Below are 18,236 nucleotides of genomic sequence, written 5' to 3'. Positions count from 1 at the left end.
ACTACAGTGAAAAGATACAAAACTAACAGAGACTGGGTGTATGAGGTAAAATATGAAGGAAAAAAGACTTTTAAGTTTCCCAAAGTCTCCTTAAGGAATGAGACTGCCTAGTGAATTTCTTCAGAGTAGAGCAGTAGCCACACAAGTGTCTTCTACCAGCAAGCTCATGTGAACCTAGAGGTTTCATTAGAGCTTGGTCAGAAAGTACAGTCTGTCTAACATATACTAAAATTCCATATTCCCAGAAGGAAAACAGACTTTGAGCATGAGGGGCATTGTTTGCATACATGGTTTAAGCACAGTGTGCCATTCTTGCTAGGAAGGGAGTGGCAACAACTTTCTCCAGTCCAGTTCTCATATGCTAGCCAAAGGCCAATTTTAACAACAAGGCTTTCTCATAAAGGTAGTCTCAGGCCTTCTTTGTTAACTTCTGGCACAAAATTCTACATTGGTGTGTTTTTTTTTTTTTTTTTTTTCTGTTTTATAGAAATAGACTCATTTAGGGCCTTATTATACCAGCGTACAGTTTCCTTTCTACATTGGTTTGGTGTAAGCAAGAATTCTGCAGGTGGTTTTGTAAGTGGAAACATTGCAAGCATCCTGAAGACAGTGTTTGCATTAACAATTAGTAAACAGCACCACACCATTATCAGCTACAGTCATCTAATGAGAATGGAAGGTCTCCAGAGTAACCTTAGTTGCCTGTGTTTCTTATATTTAAGATCACATGTTTTAGGAAGCAGAGTTTTCATATTCATCTTTTACTTAGTTTTTTTTTGTTGTTGTTGTTGTTTTTTGACATGGAGAACATCAGCTATTCCTATATTATGTTTGAAAGAAAGCATTTAAGATTATTGGGATATTTGCCTTTAACACTGTAAACATGTAAGATTTATGTGTTTCCTGTGGTGTGGGAGGTAATTTATTGAGTGGCTCAGTACAGCATGCAGCTTGACAATACAAGAGAAAATGGTTGCTAGGATAGTAGAATAACTTTTTCAATAAAAGTATGACATTAAGAAAAAGTATGACATACTTAAAAAAAGAAATAGACTCATGAATATTTTTAGCCTTTTCTAAAGCTCCAATTTTAAGGCAAACTATAGTAACATTATTTTTAACAGCAGATTTTGTGATTATCACCTCTTTCTTCCTCTGCAGGTTTATTATTACAATGCTCGGACACGTGAATCTGCATGGACCAAGCCAGATGGAGTTAAGGTTATTCAGCAATCAGAACTGACGCCTATGCTTGCAGCCCAAGCGCAGGTTCAGGCCCAGGCTCAGGCCCAGGCACAAGCTCAGGCCCAGGCACAAGCCCAGGCCCAGGCTCAGGCTCAGGCTCAGGCCCAGGCCCAGGCCCAAGCTCAGGCTCAGGCTCAAGCACAGGCCCAGGCACAAGCACAGGCCCAGGCACAAGCGCAAGCACAAGTGCAAGCACAAGTGCAAGCACAGGCAGTAGGCGCTCCCACCCCTACCACCAGTAGCCCAGCACCTGCAGTGTCCACTTCAACACCATCATCTACCCCACCCTCCACCACAGCCACCACGACAACTGCTACTTCGGTTGCACAGACAGTATCAAGTAAGTACTGGCCTAGTCTGTGTGCGTATTGAGGGTTGTTAAAACCAAATAAATACAGTATTCTAAAATGGCTCTGATACTTCTGGCTTTATCCTTGATGTTATTTAAAATATGTTTTAACATTAAAATAAACATTTGTGTGAGTAGTAGAAATTATTTGCCCAAGTGTAGTTCATGAAGTTAAGCTGTAGAAGTGCAGTTATTTTAATTGCCCAACACTAGTGACAAATGCTGTGGGAATTATAAAATTTTATGGTATCCTACTTTACAAAGTTTTCTAATTGAGGCTTGAACAAAGGTCAACAAATGAGGACTGATGTAGTTTGTGAAGTTCTGAGGCAGGACACTTTAAATTGCTGAGTAGATTGAGTAAGAACAAGCCCAGGGGATGGATAATTTTAAAAATCAATCAGGCCTACCTTGGTGGTGAATGCCTTTAATCACAGCACTTGGGAGGCAGAGGCAGACAGGTCTTTGAATTCAAGGCAAGCTTGGTCTGTATAGTGAGTCCAGGACAGCCAGGGCTGCACAGAAAAACCCTGCGAAGTAAATAAATAAATAATAGCTATCGGGCAGAGGTTCTGAAATGTTCTTCAGGTGCTGCCTCTGGGTGATGTTGAAGTTGGAAGACTTTATTAGGAATTTTTCTGTAACTTCTTTTAGATATGGTGACCCCTGGAGTAAGTTATGTATAAATGCAGTAGGGACTGGCTTAGAAACAGTAAGAAAGGATTTTCAAGTATATAATCACAGTCATAAAACTTAGAACTTAAAAAATAAAGTGAGAATGTGTAAATATCAGATGTAAGGACTGAAGAGAGATTTTTTTTATTATTATTATTCTGTATGGTGGTGATGGTATTCTGTGAATGGACTGAGCCCAGAACTATTGATGTGATCACTGTTAATGCAGTGCACTGACTGGGCTTCTTCATGGGGTGATTGTTATTCCTATTGCTTTACTTTCTGGACCATGGATAAGAAAAATAAACCATACTCTGCTTGGGAGTTCCTTGGGAATCACTAGTGTAAGAAATACATGCTGAAGAGATGTAATCATTATGGATTCAACTTCGAATTTACCTTATTGATGGAAGAAGCAGCTGAAGGAGTAAGGTCTATGTAGTGAGTGCATACAGATAGGTTTATTGTTTACCCTTTCCCCCGTGATTGAACCCAGGGCTCTGTGCAGTCCATGCGAACACTCTACTCTTTGGCTATGAATCCAGACTGGAGACCGCTTTTAGACATTACTTAGTACTTCTTCGACAAATTGGGGGAAGTATATGAAATAAGAAAACATACATGTTTTCAAGGGTAAGATGTAAATGGAAGGAAAGTTGTGTAACTAGAGTGTGGTCTTTAGCTTATGGTTTTTATGCTTACATGAGTGTCAAGGTGATTTATGGAGTACGTGGTGATGGTACTGGGAGTAGGGTATTAAAGGCAATATAGCAGTGTGTGGGGGCTCTTGTTGCTTAGTTTTGTTTTTTTTTTTGTTTTTTTTTTAATGGCTTGGAAAGGGTAGTTACTTCTTGCTTTAAGGGATATGGTTATGTAGGTATTTCTTTTATTTGCCCTGTGTGTGCTCCATTTATGTATATGAAGCCCTCATTAGTGAGTACTCCTTCCCTTCTTTCTGTAATCATCCTGAAAGGACCTTTACTCTACACAAAACAAAGTCATGCTCTCTAAGCTGCTTTGAGTACCAATTTTCATGTTGTGTGTCTAAATATTCTGGTACTATGCTTTTAGTCTTACTACTTCTCTACCTGTTATACGTAGTTACTGCTTAAATAGCATGAATTGAGGGGTTATCTATAATTTAGTAGTTATTTAAACACGTGCAACTCATAGGGACTTATTGTCTTGGCATCACTCTCCCAGGCTCACCTTTGACTCTTTTATTGTGTTTATCCTTTTCCTCAGATTCATTACCACTAAGCAAGTTCAGAATACCCTGTTAATGGAAAGTAGGAATGAGTTCAGTGAATGCTTTTTGCCATTTCCTTGGTGGTAGTCTTTTCCACTTGAAATTTTACATCCCTATAAACTCATTTTCCTGGCGTTGGTGCTTTAGACCATCATTTTAGTAATTGAGTAAAATTAATGTTTTAAAATTTACTTCTGTGAATATAATATAGATATGTTGGTATATGGGACTAAACATTCAGACCATTTATTTTACTTGAAATTGAGCATAAGCTCATTTTTTGCAAGTTTAGGGAAACTTATCATGAGGTCAACTTCTTAGGGAAATCGGGAAGAAAAAATATATTTTCAACCAGTATAGTAGTCTGCAGTTGCTGAATGGTGTATGTATGGGACTGGGCAAATGTTGCATGTACTTTGTATTTTTCACATTGTTATAAATTCTATTAATATGATACTGTACCCTAAGGCTAGGTCTATGCTAGACCAACAATTCATTCCTGGGCCCCTGAAGATACTTGTTTGGCCCTGCTGTCTATTTAGCCAAGGTGAGTTCCTCATTAACAAGTACGAAATTACTCAGATCCTCCCAGCCTAAGTGAGTTATGTATTTTTAGAAGCTCAAAGATGGTGATGGACAGATTTTTGTTTTCAGGTGGACACTACTAGTGGGTTGTTTGTATTCAGCCCTATGCTGTTATTAAGAATTAAAGTTGCTTAAAGATTGGGGAAGCATTGTTAGTAATTTGGCAACTTTATTCTTAGTCTAATACAGGTAGAGTTTGATACTTTTCCTTTCTTTAAAAAAATTCACTGAAAATCTAGTGAATTATCACAGCAGATTTATTTGGAATGAGCTAAGTTATAAATAACATGTTTTATTGAATGAGAGCTAAAACCTCTAAAAGTGTGAAGTTATAGATTTTATTTTTTGATCATTTCTACTTAAATGTGACCTCTAGAGAAAGCGTTTTATTTTTGTTAATTAAAAATATATTAGCAGAACCCAAATTACCCTACCCTGAATTTTACATTTACCTCTTCATACTATAGTAAGTTCTTAAAATATTTTTTTAAATTTTGAAATAATTGGAAAAAGAACCCTGAGATTTTTCTGTTCCGTTCATTTATAGCTAGACATTAGTTGTTAGCATATCCTTTTCCTCGCTGTTCTTTCTGGCTTAGACAGTTTCAGAAATGGGATTGATCTCTCTTCCTCTCTTCTTGCTGTGTACTTACCCAATTAATTCATCACGTGACCCCTTTATTTACATTATGAAATCATGCCAGCGATGAGAGAGCAGTGTTATATGCAGAGCCATCTATTTTCCCACCCCATTTTCTCTGCAGAAGGGCTGCCCTTTCTCTGCCCAAAGATGTACAGTCTTCCTAACCCTTACTCAAGGCTTGTTCTTGATGTGTGTCTCATGTCTTAAGAGTTAAGGGCTTCCCTTGGCCTTCTGAACACTTGCTCTCTGCCCTTTGCCCTTGACTGTGCTTCTTTCAGCATTTGCGTGTGTTCTCTTTGGGCTCCTCTTTCTTTGATGGAATCTTGACTCCTTGAGGTTTAATATCGCAATGTAAAAATTTCTGTACCCTTCCCATATATATGAGTGGGCTGGGTCTTGATTACACTCCTATATATTTACACCATTTTATTTTGTGCTTCAGTTTTGATTTTTTTTTGTTTGTTTAAATTTTATTTAGTTGACTACCTTCAAGCTTCTTGAAGATAGATAGATGCTACATTTCTTGCAGTGCATGGAATGATGGGCCTTTAAATACTGAGTGAGTGATAGATGAATACAGAAAAAAGGTTCATGAAGGAGTGATACATGTTGTTTTTTCTTTTGTCAGCACCCACAACACAAGACCAGACCCCAAGTTCTGCTGTTTCAGTTGCCACGCCTACAGTTAGTGTGTCAGCTCCTGCTCCTACAGCCACACCTGTGCAAACTGTACCCCAGCCGCACCCACAGACGTTACCTCCTGCCGTTCCTCACTCAGTACCTCAGCCGGCAGCAGCAATACCTGCTTTCCCACCAGTAATGGTGCCTCCATTTCGTGTTCCCCTTCCTGGCATGCCAATCCCACTTCCAGGTAAACAACAGATTACAGTTGTTTTTCTAGCTGTTTTCACATTGTCAGTTTGTTGTTCTCATGTGTCTGTTGCATTTGAAATTTGCCTTGAATCTCACCTGCTTGAAATGTTTTTGAAAGATTCATGGCTAGCTGCAATATTTTTTTCTTAAGTTTTGGTAAATGTCCTTTTATGTTGTTGTTTACATGTCTTAAAATGAGAGTCACATTTAAAACTACACTTATTTTGGGTAATAGCCTCAGTGAATAAAATTATTTTTTTGTAAATATGTTCTAAATGTAGTTTTTAAAGGGATTGAATTTGTGAAGTTGATAAATTATAATCTATAACAGCTAGCATAGGTTGAATAATATAAACAGTATATTGTTCTAGCACATGGTATGCATTCCGTTTTTGAGTACCATGTTTTTGCAGCCATCTTAGGTAGATATGCAGACAGGTTAGATTAGTTGTCCAGGTTCAGCCAGCTAAATGATAGTGTTAGATTTGATCTGGGACCCTCCAGGTCTAAGTACTAAGCGCTTAAGAATTATGTTGGACTGGTCCAAGTGCTAAGCAATTAAGAATTATGTTGGACTGGGAAGAAAAACAGGAGCCACTTGTGAACAGATTGATGTAAGATAGAAATCAGAAGGTTTCTTTGCAACGTTTGTGAAGTAAAGTATAACATGCATTATTTAAAAGTTTGTTAGAGGAAATTTGTGTGTGTTACTGTATAGGAAATTAGGAAGACTAGAGAAGGAGCTAAAAGATTTGTGGAGAAGTCTACGGATTACATAATAGTGGTGTTGGACATCCTGATTGGAGTACATTTGCTATTTTTAAATGTGTGTATTTAATCCTTGGTCCATGATTTATTCTTTATGTATTGTAGTTGAACATATTGTTATTGTAGACAGATTTTATTTTACAAGGCTAGTTCGTGGTAAGGATGAAGAGAATCCTGGCTTATTTCTAACTTTCACACTCTTCCTAAGGCTGCTGTCATTTATTGTTCAGGGTTCTTTGTAAAAATAGAGGTATGATATAAGTACATGTAAATATTAAACATTTGCAAGTACCAAAAATTTAAGAACTGGTATTTTTTATTCGATTAAAAATCTTTTATGCATTACTGATATAAATGCTCTATATGTGAAGGTTACAGCCTCTAGTCATTCAAAAATAAGAAAAACAAGTTGTTTTGTACTAAGGATTACTATTTTTTCTTTAGTTATATTTAAGACAAGCTGAGTACTTTGCATCTTACTGTAGGAAAGCAACAAGTGGGGAATAGTTTGACACTTATCAAAACCTCTTTTCGAAAATTTCACGATGATGAGTAGAGTCTTGATGTGTAGCCCAGCCTAACCTAGAATCCACTCATCTGGTTTTCAAACCTTGAAGTGATGGTCTGTTTTATGGTTAAGGTCAGTGTCAGGGCCAGTTCTAGGATTTGAGTGTGAAGGTGCTGAGCTATTTGTTTTTGTTGTTGTTGTTGTTTGTTTGTTTGTTGGTTGGTTGGTTGGTTTTGAAGAGAACAGACTGAGAGGTAGCATGATGATGTTATAAAGATATTTTGAAAGACCATAGTCTTCTGAAAGGATGTTCACTTGGTCCTATGTATTTTTACTAGGAACAGAGAAAAAGGCAGAAGGTACACGTTAGCAAAACTTTTGTGGAAAGTGGAAATTTGTCAAATTCTTCATTTTCATACTTCACTTTCTAAAAACTTAGAAAGTGGTGACCACAAAATGAAGATGATACTTGGGAAATTTGGCAGTAAAAGACACTTAATAGCAGTCACTAATGACATTTTGTAGGTTAACTGGAAGACCCCTTTCTCTCTCTCTCTCTCTCTCTCTCTCTCTCTCTGTGTGTGTGTGTGTGTGTGTGTTAGTCAGTGACTTGTACAGGCTATGTGCGTGTTGTACTCCCAAGCTGGACTGCCAGCCCAGGAAAACTCCAGCTGGGTAGTGGTTGGGCTGACTGAGCTACTGAGGTTTTTTGAAGAGTGTCTTACAGAAAGTAATAGTAATATTTGTTGGTACTACGGCATTTCTGATTCAGTGTTCATTTATTTTTCTCATTACCCTTTTTACTTAGTTCTACAAGGTGTTTTAATGAAAAAGACAAAATGCTTAATTTCTCCTTCCCAGATTTTTTTCTGACATTATGTACAAGTAGATCCCACCTTTCCTCCTCCTTTATGTCAACTCTGCACTAAGGTCAATTAGAAGGATATATTTGTGTGTTATATATATTGCAGCTTGAAATTCTGTTTGAAATAGCATTGTATAGTTGTAATGAGGATGATTAAGTAAGAGATAAATAAAGTGAAGGAAAGTAGGGGAAGAATTAGATGAAATAAAAGAATAAGAGGTTTAATTTGAGGGTGTTAATGAATTAGGACTAGAGGTAATCTGTTTCTAAAACTGAAATCTTACTTGCAATTTTAAGACTGTCGTTGACATCAGAACTATCCAAAATGCTAAGTGGAATTTTCTAATTTCCTAATAGAGCATATTTTGAGAACAGCATAATTTGTAGAAAAATTGGGCAAAAGCATCCCCTTTTTAAAAAGGTTAGTATTTTAGGTATGTAGTTATTTTGTGAGTATTCATAATATAATATTTTCAGGCAAAGCCTTAGATTTATCTGTTTAGTTTGAGAAGAAACACATGCTAATAGTCAGGTGGAGAAATGCAAGTTGGCCCAGTTGATCTTATCATTGGCAGTTATGTTTAAATATGAAGATGTTTGACTCATTTTGGAGGCTAGTTTAAGAAAATAGACTTCGGAATAAAGTTTTATTCTAAGGAAAGTGGTGGTTTAATAGGTGTGGTGATCCTGTAGATGGCAGTATTTATTAACCTAAACTTACAGTCTGTAACTTTAATGAAGAGAATTTTTCTTTGCTTTGTTTCAACATTAGGGAAATAAAGCTGTACATACAGCTTTCTTCACTCAGTATGCATTTATAATTCAAGGATTTTACTTGGTTTAAAGTGATTAGAAAGCTTAGTGTTGGTGTTTCTTATGTGAAATGGTAAAGAAATGAAAGACAGTTCAAAGTCTGCTGCTTTTGTGTGTGTGTGAACATCATTTAAGTTGTTTAAAAACACAGACTTTTAATTTTGATTTTACTTTCTGAATCCGGAGAGACTTCTTTTCCCATCTTTCAGAGGGAAAGTTTATTTTTATTACAGTATTTTATATTTTTTAAATTTGCAGTACCAAACTAAGTTGAGTTTTTCCCAGGTACAAAAAAGTAAAATTTATTTTCCCTGTAGTCTTTAGACTTTTAAAACATTTTAATATTCACATTCAATTTTGAATTTCCTCAGTTTTCCAGCTTTTCTTTTCATTCTTATACCATCATTCTAATGTATCATGATGAATCTTCATCCTTCTCAAAACTGTACGTAATATCTGTTCCTTAATACAAGTGCTACTTTAACCAGCCTAAGTGATAGAGGTTTCTGCAGCTATGGGCAGGCAGTGACTAAGAAGGTCAAAGGGGACAAGGTGTAGTTTTGGCCTGCTTCCATGGTGTTCTGTGTTTGTGCCATCCCATGTAGTGGGCCCTAAACAGATATTTTGACACTAGCTGAATGCTACTCTCTCCATCTATGCTTTTATTTTAACTGTTATTTGCAGTGGAATATTTGAATCCATTTTTATGCCTGAATTTCTTATTCACCCTGTTCCTCTGCCCTGTCTTTTTCTTTCTGTTTTTGCCTAGTTGTGCCCTAATGTCCAGCCCCAGCACGTAGTTTCAAATGAGCATCAGCATAGCAAAAGTATCTTGTTAGACAGTGCTGTGTGTCCTCAGTGCTTTCTACTGGCGTGTAATCATCCACAGCTGGGTTTGATGTCTGGTGGGAAAAGGTCCCACATGAGAATTTATTAATGTGTAACAAAGGGGTTTTCTTTTGTTGACTTTAAACTTTGAGGCTCCTTCAAACATGAGAGCTGGTAGGTAACTGGTGTTATAGCTTAGAAGTAGCATCACTGGATTTGGCACTATTTCCCGCAAAATGTCAAACTATTTTATTCCATTCTTGGTCTTTCTCATTGGAAATAGATTCTAAATTGTAGTGGTAAATTATTTCCTTGAATCCCAGTGGTAGCCGACATACAATGGCAGCTTTCCAACCAATGCTTGCTTATCCATTTTACAGGTGTAGCAATGATGCAAATAGTCAGCTGCCCGTATGTAAAGACAGTCGCTACCACCAAGACCGGTAATTTTAAAACCATCTTAGTTTGTTTTGTCTGTAAGTTGGCATGGTAGTGAATGTTGTTGTTTATCCTTTTATTTATTTTTTTGCCCTAGTGAGTGGAGCTTTAAAAATATTTTTCTTTTTAATGAGCAGTTTAAATGCAGTTGTCATATTTGGCCAACACTTAATTTCCCGATTGCCTGTAGTATTAGCTTCTTTGGTTCACAAAAGCAAATGAGGTCAGATCACTTTATATATCTTAATTTATGTAATAAGTGTAAACAACTTCATTCTCATATTCATAACATTTAATTTTATTTTTGATGTATGTTTTTAAGTTAAATATAAAATGTCATTTCCATGTGTAAAATGATGTGATTACGCTTGCATGCAAGTGACTATGTGTGTGTGATATTTGTATATAGTATATATTTGCATTTTAAAGTTACCAAAATAAGACTACCTGGAACCTAGATTCTAGGATTGTCTTTTCTGTTTGGATTTTTGTCTCCTCATATTAACAGTATTTTAAATAAAACAGCTTATTTGACCTTATAGAAAACAAGAATTGTGGCTTGTCTTTTAAACTAGAGTCTCTGCCTTTTTAAGGAAAAGGGTAATCTGATAGTATCATTTGGAGTTGGTAACAGTTCTTTTGCTTTAAAACTTAGAACTTTTATTCTGACCCTATAAAGTATTTCAGAAGTAGAAAATAATTTTGTGTTAGAAATCAGACTCAGTGAATGTTACCATTTCTTTAGAATTTGAGAACTTTAAAAAGTGTACTTCTGGTCGGGTGTAGTGGCACACGCCTTTAATCCCAGCACTCAGGGTGTCAGAGGCAGGTGGATTGCTTTGAGTTCAAGGCCAGCCTGGTCTCCAAAGCAAGTCCAGGCCAGCCAAGGCTACAGAGAAACCCTGTGCTGAAAACCAAAAAAAAAAAAAGGTACTTCTTTTTTTTAATATATCATGGTATTTAAACATTGTCACAGAGGACACTTAAACTTTTGACTGTTCTTAAGGTATTTCTTGGATCCAGTTTCCACATCCAGTTGAATTTAGCCTTTAGAATCAAAAGACCAAGGAAATAGAGTCAGTAGTACTTATGTCACCTTTTATATGTTCTTTTATATATTCTTGTTCCTAGTATATTAATATTTACTAGGAGGATTTAGCTCGTGGTTTTATATTATAATTTAATACTTGGATCTAACTTTTTATTATTCTTTTTTTAGGTGTATTACCAGGAATGGCCCCTCCTATAGTACCCATGATACATCCCCAGGTTGCTATTGCAGCTTCACCTGCTACCTTAGCTGGAGCAACAGCAGTTTCTGAGTGGACTGAATATAAAACAGCAGATGGGAAAACATACTATTATAATAATAGAACGCTAGAATCAACATGGGAAAAGCCTCAAGAATTGAAGGAAAAAGGTATAGTTGTTTTGTGACTCAGGACATTGTATGAACTATAATAAGTAGAATGCTATTTGAAATTTGTACTTTGTAAGCTAAAAAAGTTTTTAAATGCTCATGTATATTACACATTTTACAGTTATTAGGCATTGCATCATTATATTGTCTTTATGGAGATTGATAACAGCAATTAAGAAAATGTAGGTCTTGGAGGTCTAGTGTGGGGCAGACTCAAGGCTCTGTGTTGAGTCCCTGCTCTCAGCATAGTTTAGTATTGTGGATGGGTGCTGCAGATGGTACATGTGACCTAACAGTGTGTTCTCTTGAAGGGAGTAGGTTAAAGAATTTCCTAATTGCATTAGTGACAGTACCAAAAAAGGCACTTTATATTCATGGTTACCACTTAGAAATAGTACATCTCAATTGCTTTTCATGCAAGTTCTTTTAAAAATGGCAGTAAAACTGTTGAATGACATCGTCTTAGTTTTTTAACAGAAAAACTAGATGAGAAGATTAAAGAGCCAATTAAGGAGGCATCTGAAGAACCATTACCAATGGACACAGAGGAGGAAGATCCTAAGGAAGAGCCCATAAAGGAGATAAAGGAGGTAAAGGACCAGCGCATGGTAACTTGGGGGCCATCCTGACTTGCTTAGTAGTGTTTACATAGGACTGAACATGTGCTTTTTATTTTAAAGTGTGTGTGTTGCATGTATTTGTGGGTACCCCTGGAGGCTAGAAGAGGTTATCAGATCCCCTGGAGCTTTGTTACAGGCAGGTAGGAATTGCTTGATATGGGAACTGGGAACTGAACTCGGGTCCCCAAGAAGAGCAGTGCACACCTCTAACAGCTGAGCTGTTTCTCTAGCCCTTTACTTTTTATACTTATTTGAGGTCCATGGAAAGAAAAGGTCTTAAGCCAGAGGTTGGACCTGATCTCCAAACTCTTGGCTTGCAGACTAGTTTGTGTTAAAGTTAGAAATCCAAGTTACTATTTAGGAAATGCTGAGTGTATTTCATCTGCTCTCTCCGTTGTCCCATGTCAGTGTGGAATGGTCCCTTTGTAACACTGGCTTCTGATTTTTGAGAGCTGCTTTTATTCTCTAAGATTACACTTATAGCCATGTTTGAGTACCACAAAGATTAGCAGAAGTAAGAAACCATGTTAAAGGAAGGGATCTTCTAATTTCCTCTACTCTGGTTATTTCTCTTGTAAGCACACAGCTAGCAGGTCTGAGATAGGGCCACTTACTGCTGCTTGTTTCTAGTGACGTGTTATTCAGCTGGTAGCATAGGGCAAGGATGTAGGACTTCTTAGACATTCCAACTCAAAATCTCCTCTTTGCAGTTTTTACAAGCAATCTTAGGTTGTTTGTCATTTGAGGTATTCGTAATGATAGTTTCTCATTTGTAATGTGCTATTAATTAAATATAATATTGTTTCCCTTAGGAGCCCAAAGAAGAAGAGATGACTGAAGAAGAAAAGGCTGCCCAGAAGGCAAAGCCAGTAGCAACTACTCCTATTCCTGGTACTCCGTGGTATGTGATCAATTTTATTGAGTTTTGTGTAGAAAGAAAAATATTCGTAAAAGTATAAGTCAGATATATTATTTTTTAATTATTGGATATTTTGATTCTTGCTTGTTATAATTGGGGTGTTCAGACTTAAAATTCAGTTGCCACAGGTGTTTTCCATAATTACCATCAAATATTTTCTTTCTTCATGGTCCTGTAGTGATATTAATTGTTCCTAGTTATGTATTTGAACCACTGTGAGATCTTGAACTTACTTTTTATTGTTTACTGTTTTAAATTTATTATTATGTACATATAAACATACAGATGTAGGCTTTCACTGTGATTATTAATTATGATTTCTTACCCAATTATGGAGTAATCTTTTCTTCTAGGGCTTGTTCTTTTTTTCTTTTTTTCCCTCTGCCATATTAGTGTCTCTTCTGTTCCTTCTCTCATTTATTTAGCCTTACCCACTGCACATACGACAGTGACTTGTTTGTTCTTGAAGCTTTGTACTGTTATATTGAATCCTTCCCAACTTGTGTTTGCTGCTTTTGTCCCTGTCCCTCTTTGCTCCCCCATTGCATTCCCCCATTTTTTTTTTCCAGTTTTTTTTTTTCCTTTTTATCGATGAAGACTTAGGAGCCAGGTGCTGGGGTGAAAATTTACTGGCTGAGAGAGGCAGAGAAAGCACTCCCATCTGAACTCCCTACTCAGCTGACAGTGTCCCAGAAGGAAAAGCCCTTTCTACTCCACTCACATTCAAGAAGGAAAAAGCCCTTTTTCTTTACTCTGTCTTAAATACCTTTCAACTCAATGACCCTCCTTTCTACTTGTGTGTCTCTCTATCCATCCTCCCATGTTCACTTCCTGTCAATGTGGTTGTTTGCTCTGCCTCTTGACCTAGGGTTAACTGTATTTAATCCTGTGTAGAACACTCTTTGATTAAAAGTGTGTGCTCTAAGCCATACTACAAGTACCTGTTTACAATAAATAGAAAGTTCTTCGTTTAAAGATATGTGCTAGGGCTGAGCCACACCCTAACTATAAACATGTTTTTCCAATTCATAATCTCAGGGTTCACAAAGAGATCAAATATCCTGCAACAGCTATGCCTGAAGTAATTTTGAGTAGGTTCTTTTGTTTCTGGATTTCCCACAAAAATAGCAAGGAGACCTTCAGTGTGATGGGATGAGTTTGATCTTTCGAATAAGATAGTGTACTCAAAAGGCTTCCAGTTGTTTGTGTGTAAGTGTTATGTTAGTACCTGTTACTGAAAAATCAGATCATTTATTTATGTCTAGATCCATGTTTTTTAATCAGCAGTAATTTTGCTTTGTAACTGCAGTATCGGAGACATTTTTGGTTGTTACAGTTTGGAGAATGTTAGTAGTTTGTAGTAGATAAGTGGCAGGTGTGTTCCTCAATACCCTACCGTGCACATCTCTCTACAGAAGTTATGTGCTCAGTGTGTGCTTAGTGCAAGGTAGCACCTCCCTAGACCAGATCCTATAAATTATTACGGGTTGACAGGGCAATGTCCTTGTAGTAACTCTTTTTTACTTTATTAACGGAATAGTTGTGCAGAGATTCCTTCCCCAGCATTGGTATTTAAAGGGGCAGATTGTATTAGAAAGGACTTACCAAATGTCTGTATGTTTCTGCCTGGTAGAGGTACTCCCACACTGTTCTATTGTCTCATCTCTGGCTCTTACAAGATTCAGTCCTCATCTTGTTAGGATTTTCATTTTCTTTTTCTTTGTGATAAGAGGTTGAGGCTTGTCTTGTATTTCCAGTTTTGGACTAAGTTATTTTTCCTAGGAGAAAAAAATAGTTCCTTTTTATGAGAAGTTGCATTTATACGTCACAGTGTTGAGTCTAGGAATGGTGCTGCTATTGGATTCTTACGATTTTAAAAATAATGTGGTAGATTTAGATGGTAGACACTTATTTAAAGGTGCAATAGGACTTCATGCCATTCAAGCTTACAGTGCCATTTTTCTGAACTATGTCTGTCTCACATTTTACTTTTTTTTTCTTTCTGTGAAAATGGCTGTTTCTCAATAATGGCAGCATAATTACAATTTGCATTTCTCACACAAGTCACAATGTCAATACCAATTCTACTGCTAATATAATTGCTTAGGCAGTTTAAACTGTTTTCTAGTTGATTTTATGTGTAGGAAATATCACTAAGGGTTGTATGGTTTTCTGTGTATATGTTTCACTAACTTGATAAGAAACTCATTTAAAAATAATTATGTAAAATACGTATGTGCTATAAAGTCATGTTTATGAAAATGATCTGTATTTAATACACAAGCTCCTAAGCTTTATTTCTCTTTGTTCATGAAAAACTGGTAAGCAGTTTTACACCTCATTCTCTGTTTGGGGTTTCGTGTTTCACGTGTGGACTGTCCTTAGAATAGCTTAACATTCTTTTAAACTTTGTATAATTATTGCTTCTTTTCCTGTTCTGGAACAGTTGTAATTTGTATGTCTAGACTTCTGGATTTAGTCGTCCTTCCAAGCCCTTAACTGTTTTTCTTATGATTTTTATCTGTAGGTTTCTCCCCTCCCCCCATTATTGACCTAAGTTAAGGGGGGGTTATGGCTCGAGGGCTGAAGAGGTCTTCCCAATCTGATATCCTCGGCAAGGCAGATCTAAAAGCCTGGGAGTGGGTGAGGGTGTAGGCTTTCTGGGCCCGTGGTTTCACTACCACCATCACAATCTGCTCAGACTTTCACATCAGCAGTCTGATGCATTCCTTGAGTCAGAAGATTTCAACCTGTGGTTCATGACCCCTTTGGGGTCAAATGACCCTTTCACGGGGGTTGCATAGCAGATATCCTACATTTACAGTTTATAACAGTAGCAAAATTATAGTTATGAAGTAGTAATGAAAATAATTTGATGGTTGCGGCTCACCACAATAAGAGGAACTGTATTTAAAGGGCTGCAGCATTAGAAAGGTTGAGAGCCACTACCCTATGTGGATTGTCACTACAGGCCACCCACAGTCATCTATCTGTCCTATTCCTAGTCCCAGCCTTTTGGTCCATTCAGTGCATACATATCCTACATACCACCCTTCGGGCCTCCTTGTTGCCAAGTAGCAGTAATAAGCATCTTAGTTCCCATCCAGAATATCATCTTAGAAAATCTTATTTTAAAGGTTTATGAGCCATCTGTGGGTTTAGTGCACTTTCATCCTTTAAAGGGTTTTTATTTAATTTATTCATGTTGCACTGTAGCATTTCTTCTAAATTTGGTATATGTTTTAGTTATTCTACCTGATTTCATAACTATGTTTTTTACCAAAAACATAGTTTTACCCTTTAACCTAGATAGGCTGTTACTTACCCATTTGCCTCTCTGGTACACTCGTCTGGTTCTATAAGCCTAGATAGTAGCAAGTTCTAGCTTGGTACTAGACTGCCTGTTTGAATTTTTCATGTATCCACCAAGCAGTATTTTATAAGCAAGAATATCCGACACTCCTATAGTCAGTGTTGCCTTCCCACAAGATCAGCATTTCTATAGTTGACTGCCTAGCCCAGAAAGACCCTGCACCTCTTTGCTGTGTTGGCATCCAAGTGCTGTCCAAAGTTGAAGTAGGTCCGAGGAGTTCTTCTGCTTAAAAGAGGTGGTTAGCTTGAAATTGGGAGAAGAGGGGAAGGCTGCTATGTTTTATAATTATATGTACCAGCCTAGACTATTAGAAAACGGAATTCATTTAAAAAGAGCATATGAAGCCTGATGGTGATGGTGGTGATGTGTGCCTTTAATTCCAGCACTCAGGAGTCAGGGGCAAGCAGATGTGAGTTGGAGGCTGGCCTGCTCTGCAGAGTCAGTTCCGGGCTAGCCAGGCCTTTTACATAGAGAAAAACAAACAAACAAACAAATTATATAATAAGAAAGTGTGTATAAAGTTTAAAATTATGGAATTTGACCTATGTCAAACCTCTATTGTGTTGTTTGGTACACACACACTTTCCTAGACCTTCTACTCTGTTGTGTTTGATATACCTGGGTGTGTGAGGAATGTTATAAAATATATTTTAAAGTGTATATTTCGGGTTTTTTTCCACTAAATATGTCTCAGACATAATCAGTTTTAGGATATGTACATCTTTATGATAGAATAGTTTTGTATTACAATGCACAATTTTCCTACAGGTGGATTGGTAAGGTTGATTTGTGTGTGTGTGTGTGTGTGTGTGTGTGTGTGTTTCTTGTTTCCTGGCATTTGTGAACATGGTATTCTGTTTCTGCTGTGTTGATTTTTATATGTGAAATAGCTGAGTCAAATGTAAGGAATAGGGCTGGAGAGATGGCTCAGAGGTGAAGAGCACTGGCTGTTCTTCCAAAGGTCCTGAGTTCAATTCCTAGCAACCACATGGTGGCTCACAACCATCTATAATGAGGTCTGCTGCCTTCTTCTGGCCTGCAGGCAGGATATTGTATAAATGATAAATAAATAAATCTTTAAGATGTAAGGAATAGAGTTGGCTCATACAAGTTATGTCATTCTCTTCCTCCACCCTAGTTGTTGTCAGAATTTTTGTCTTGTTTTTTTATTTACAGCTGCTCCTTTGTGTCCAGCCAGATTTTCTTGAAGTTCTTTTGTTTGCAGTTTCCTGAGCTATGCGTCATTCAGTCTGCTGTCTGTGTCCATTATGCCTTTGGAAGTATTTATTTTATGTGTGCAGGTCTTTTGCCTTCATGTATGTTACACATCATGTGTGCCTAGGGGGTCCAGAAGTCTATTGGGTCCATTAGAAATGGAGTTACAGTGTGAGCTGTGTGTGGGTGCTGGGCATTGAGACAGGTGCCTCTGGAAGCCAGTGCACATAATTGCTGAACCATCTCTCCAACCCCCAATATCAGTTATTTTACATTTCTAAATTTCCTGTTTATCTTTTAAATTGTTGCTATTTCTATTCTGAAAACTGCTGTTTTTAATTATTTCAAGTATGTTTTTCTTTATCTCATGAAGTTGAGTTCTTACTTTGGAATCTCTGATTATGTCAACATAGGATCCTTTGCTCACTTCAGTTATCTAGGTTACCCTGAACTTGACAGTGTTGATTAATTTTTGATTGGTCATGGAGATCTGTTTTCCTTTGGACTTTGAGCTGTCTGCTGCAGTAAGAACCACCATCAGACTAGAACCTGTGAAGGGGTAGAATTAACCACTTACTTCCTTATGGTTGCTTCTGTAATTTTGACTTACTGTATTTAATACATTTAATGTTAAGCTTATAAGTCCTTTTCATACTTTTTAAGTTATGGCTTGAGGGCTTGAGTTTTCTAATTGTAAAAGCAGGACTAGTGGACTGCAGTGTTTTACAGGGTTCTGGTGCAGTCCTTACTTCCTTTATATTTTATATCTTTTATAATTAGATCATGTTTACATTTGATGAGTAATGTTGGCTTATTAAGAAATACTACGAACGGGCTGGAGAGATGGCTC

General features: G+C 37.0%; 1 protein-coding gene across 6 annotated transcripts in view; it reads left to right on the top strand.

The window, feature by feature from the left end:
- Tcerg1 (transcription elongation regulator 1) overlaps nucleotides 1–18,236 on the top strand; it is a 58,352-nt gene that overhangs the window by 11,806 nt on the left and 28,310 nt on the right. For 4 of the 6 annotated variants that reach the window (XM_060377330.1, XM_060377329.1, XM_060377331.1 and 1 more), the window contains exons 4-9: nucleotides 1,162–1,585; nucleotides 5,375–5,617; nucleotides 9,782–9,844; nucleotides 11,059–11,259; nucleotides 11,737–11,849; nucleotides 12,692–12,780. In XM_060377330.1, coding sequence (XP_060233313.1) covers nucleotides 1,162–1,585; nucleotides 5,375–5,617; nucleotides 9,782–9,844; nucleotides 11,059–11,259; nucleotides 11,737–11,849; nucleotides 12,692–12,780 — 1,133 coding nt within the window. The remainder of the gene's footprint in view (nucleotides 1–1,161; nucleotides 1,586–5,374; nucleotides 5,618–9,781; nucleotides 9,845–11,058; nucleotides 11,260–11,736; nucleotides 11,850–12,691; nucleotides 12,781–18,236) is intronic. The other 2 variants (XM_060377333.1, XM_060377332.1) reach the window with 1 other exon arrangement.

The sequence above is a fragment of the Meriones unguiculatus genome, chromosome 2, assembly GCF_030254825.1.
Source record: "Meriones unguiculatus strain TT.TT164.6M chromosome 2, Bangor_MerUng_6.1, whole genome shotgun sequence".
In the NCBI taxonomy this organism is placed as follows: domain Eukaryota; kingdom Metazoa; phylum Chordata; class Mammalia; order Rodentia; family Muridae; genus Meriones; species Meriones unguiculatus.
Note: the sequence above shows the minus strand (reverse complement) of the source record. Positions and strands in the feature narration are given on the sequence as shown.